This window comes from Carlito syrichta, unplaced genomic scaffold (assembly GCF_000164805.1).
Source record: "Carlito syrichta isolate Samal-C Ts95f unplaced genomic scaffold, Tarsius_syrichta-2.0.1 Scaffold314146, whole genome shotgun sequence".
Lineage (NCBI taxonomy): Eukaryota > Metazoa > Chordata > Mammalia > Primates > Tarsiidae > Carlito > Carlito syrichta.
The window spans coordinates 365,379-369,687 of NW_007258242.1; the positions used below are offsets into that span (position 1 = coordinate 365,379).

General features: G+C 48.0%; 1 protein-coding gene across 2 annotated transcripts in view; it reads right to left on the reverse strand.

Annotated features, from left to right (window-relative positions):
• Nucleotides 1–4,309, reverse strand: part of GPN3 (GPN-loop GTPase 3) — a 13,684-nt gene that overhangs the window by 7,527 nt on the left and 1,848 nt on the right. For both annotated transcript variants that reach the window (XM_008071174.1, XM_021719111.1), the window contains exon 2: nt 3,469–3,577. In XM_008071174.1, the coding sequence (XP_008069365.1) occupies nt 3,469–3,577 (109 nt within the window). The remainder of the gene's footprint in view (nt 1–3,468; nt 3,578–4,309) is intronic.

The following is a 4,309-nucleotide window of genomic DNA, read 5'->3' on the forward strand; positions in this document are numbered from 1 at the left end:
GGAACTACAGGCGTGCGCTACCACACCCGGCTAATTTTTTTGATTTATTGTAGAGATGAGGTCTCACCAAGTTGCCCAGGTGGGTCTCGAACCCGCGGGCTCAGGCAATTCACTCACCTCAGCCTCCCAAAGCATGGGATTACAGGCTGAGCCACCGAGCCCAGCCTTTTTTGATTTATTGTAGAGATGAGGTCTCACCAAGTTGCCCAGGAGGGTCTCGAACCCACGGGCTCAGGCAATCCACTCACCTCAGCCTCCCAAAGCACGGGATTACAGGCTAAGCCGCCGAGCTCGGCTCAGATGTCTTACACATCCCTTGTGAATCACCCTTCCCTATGGTATATAAACCCTGAGTCTGGGAGATGATGGCACAGGGATCCACCATCTTGTCTTGCCACCACCTGAGACACAAGACGATTGTTGTTTGTAAATCCCTTCTTTTTTTTTGAGTCAGAGTCTCACTCTGTCACCCAGGCTGGAGTGCAGTGGCAAGCTCATGGCCACTACAGCCTCGACCTGCTGAGCTCAGGTGATCCTTCCGCCTTTTAAGTAGCCAGAACAACAGGCAAGTGGGACCACGCTTGGCTAATTTTTTAATTTTATTGTAGAGAGGAGGTCTAACCAAGTTGGCCAGGCTGATCTTGAACCCCTGGGCTCAGGCAGTCCTCTTGCCTTGGCCTTCCAAAGTGCTGGGATTACAGGCTTGAGCCACCACACCCGGTCTGTAAATTCCTTCTTTACGAGAAACTGGATTTGTCAGCCTCCTTCTTTGGCCTCTCAGCTTCCTCAGACTTTGGGGGTAGGTATGCATAAACAACTGAGTTTTGGGACACAAAATTGGCCTTTGAAAAGGATAAATCAAGGTCACTAATCAGTCAGTAAGACACCTGGACTAGAAAGTGATGTAAACCTGGGGCTAGGGGGACCACATGCACCCTGAAACAGAGAAAACTGGTCTGCAAGGGAAAGAAAAAGACAGAGACAGACAGCGGGCCAACCTTGGTTCCTGTGCATTTTTCTGTTTTGGGTTCTGGTATCTCGTAAAGTCTTGTTCTTGTTTTGTGAGAGGACCCCTGATTCCTTCCAATAATCCTGCTTTTACTTAAGCTAGCTAGAGTGCTTCTGGTTTGCTGCAGCCAAACAATCTCAAAGTAATGCAATGACTTTTTCTCAAGGAAGATGACCATTTCATGTCTCCTCTCCAATCTGCCTTATCTGGACCTGGCCTCTTGCAGTCACTCTCAACTAGTGACCACATATATCAACAGAAATGAGAAGCCAAGGACAGAATTTCTCATCTTCCCATGAATCCACATGATGCCTTCCACCCACCCACCTTCCTTCCTGTTACAATGGAAGAAGCATGTCACTCCTAGCAAAGGCGACCCCCCCCCCAATGTTCCAGATCCCCTCTTCCGTCTCAATCTTGTAGTCACTTCTGCAGATATTTTCACTTTCTCTGGCATCTTCAGATTTTTTCTTTCTACTGGATCATTCTTTTCAGTATACAAATACATTCCAGTTACGATCTCCAATCTTTTTTTCTTTTTTTGAGTTGGGGTCTCACTCTGTGACCCAGGCTGGAATTCAGTGGCACAATCATGGTTCACGGTAGCCTCAACTTCCTGGGCTCTGATGATCCTCCCGCCTCAGCCTCCCAAGTAGCTGGGACTACTGCTGCATGCCACCATGTCAAAGCTAATGTTTTTATTTTTTGTAGAGATGAAGTCTTGCTATGTTGCTCAGGCTGCTTGAACTCCCAGATTTAAACAATCCTCCCACCTCACCTCAGCCTCCCAAAGTGCTGGGATTACAGAAGTGCTAGGATTATAGGTGTGAGCCACTGTGCCTGGCCACTATTTCCAATGTTTTTTTCTCTCTTTTTTTTTTTTGAGTTGGAGTCTCACTCTGTCACCCAGACTGGAGTGCAGTGGCATGCTCACAGTTACCGTAGCCTTGACCTGCTGGGCTCAGGCACTTCTTCCACATCAGTCTCCCAAGCAGCTGGAACTACAGGTGCGTGCCATCATGCCTGGCTAATTTTTTGATTTACTGTAGAGACGAGGTCTCGCCAAGTTGCCCAGGCTAGTCTCGAATCCATGGGCTCAGGCAATCCTCTCACCTTGGCCTCCCAAAGTGCTGGGATTATAGGCATGAGCCCCTGCACCCAGCCTAAAAATTCTCATTTGTTCATTTCAGTGTCTGTTGAACACCTGTTTTATTCCAGACACCAGGGTTATGGCAAAAAAACAAGACAGACACTATCCCTCCCCCTTTTACTGGGGAGATAAACAGTAAAGAAAGTGATAAACATATCATAGAATGCGGCAAGGACTGCAAACAGGCTGATGAGGACCAACTGGGAGAGGTTGCTTTAGGGAGGGTGGTCAGGGACAATGTCTCTGAGGAGGGTTTTTTTGAGCCTTAACTGAAGGATGGCAATATGCTTATCAGGCTAGGGGAAGCCTTCCAGAATGAGGGAACACGGAGGTCAGTAGTTTAGAGGTGAGAAAGGATTTGGTATTTTCCAGAAAAGTGAAGATGTCGGAGCTGAAGCATACTGAGTGAAGAAAAGCAGTGGGCAGGGGCCAGCAGGTCACGAGAAGTTCGAATGTCATCTGTCAGCACGGGAATGCCCCAGAGGGTACTAGGCAGAGGAGAGGACTGACGTCTGATGAATGTGCTTAAAGATAACTCAGGCTTGCAGATGAAAAATGGACTCTAGGAGGTCAAAGGTAGAAGCAAGGTGGAGGAAAATGTAGCTTCACAAAAGCCAGGAGGAAAGAATGTTTCAAGAGGGGGTAGCTGGTAATGTCAGATACAGCTGAGAGGTTGGGTAAGCTGAGGACGGAGAAGTGGCTGTTAGATTTGGGAAGATGCAGGTGTTGAGAGCCTTAACTGGTAAGAAGATTGCCTGAGTCCATGGGTTTGAGACCAGCCTGGGCAACTTGGAGAGACTTCATCTCTACAATAAACTAAAAAATTAGCCAGACATAGTGGCTGCGTGCCTGCAGTTCCAGCTACTTGGAAGGTTGAGGCGGAGGGATCACCTGAGCCCAGCAGGTCAAGGCTGTGGTGGCCGTGAGCGTGCCACTGCACTCCAGCCTATATGACAGAGTGAGACTCCAACTCAAAAAAAGAGAAAAAAAAGAATTTTAAAAACCCGGGCTGCTTACTGACAGTATACTAGATTCATTCTAGCAAAACTAAGCATGAAAGGGACAGAGGGAAGGGTGGTGAGAGAGTTCATTCACTTTTACATTTTACAAACACCAAGGAAGAATACTGTCCCATGCATCACTATGAACAGATGTCACCAAATGACACTCAGCCTCATGCTGTCCACCATGAAACCAGGGAACCAGTCTGCAATGATTAATTTCTCAGCTTCTGTGCTGAGGAGATAGTATTCACTGCCTCCCAACCCTTACTGTTCCTGAAGGAGGGGGAAGACTGCTCAGGATGTACCAGCCATCACCGGGTAGTTGAAATGCTCTGCTGCTGGATCCAGGTTTACAACTTGGACAGACCGGTTGAGGGCTTCACAGTGCTGGACCATGGTGGCACAGTAGGTGCTCTGTAATGGCATAAGGCAGGAGCGGTTAGAGCAACAGGTAGCAGAGTGCCACCCTCCACACCCTTTGGGCAGTGTCCACTGAGGCCAAAACTATCCTCATCAACCAAGAGTCTGTCTGAAAACAAGGGGTAAGACACTGGGCTGGGAGTGAGGACAACTGTTTGGGTTGCAGTTCCAGACCTGGTTTAAACTCATGGGTAACTCTGGGTAAGTTGTTTCTCCACACTGTCCCTGAATTTTCTAATCTCTAACTGGAATGTCCTCTGTAATCACTAAGGCTCCTCACTGCTTTCACATGTATGTGGCAAGTGCTATTTAAAGGGGAGATTTCTGCTTACATGGTATAGCACCTAATGCATAGTGTCTCTACTAGGACTAGTACAGTCCAATCAAAGCTTTAGGTAGGATGGTCAGGGCTGATGTCTCCGAGAAGAGGCTATCTGAGCACCTAAGAATGTGCCTACCAACCTGGGAGAAGAGCATTCCAAGATGAGGGAAGATCAAGGTCAATAAACAGCCTGGAGGTAGGCTACAGTTTACAACTCTTGGTTTAGAGAATTCTAAATTCATGTAGTTATTGCCACACGATGGTAAAATCTCTAAGCTACTAATCTAGTCTTCTATTTAAAGGCAGGGATGCCGCTCGGTGGCTCAGCCTGTAATCCCGCGCCTTTGGGAGGCTGAAGTGAGTGGATTGCCTGAGCCTGCGGGGTCGAGACCCGCCTGGACAAC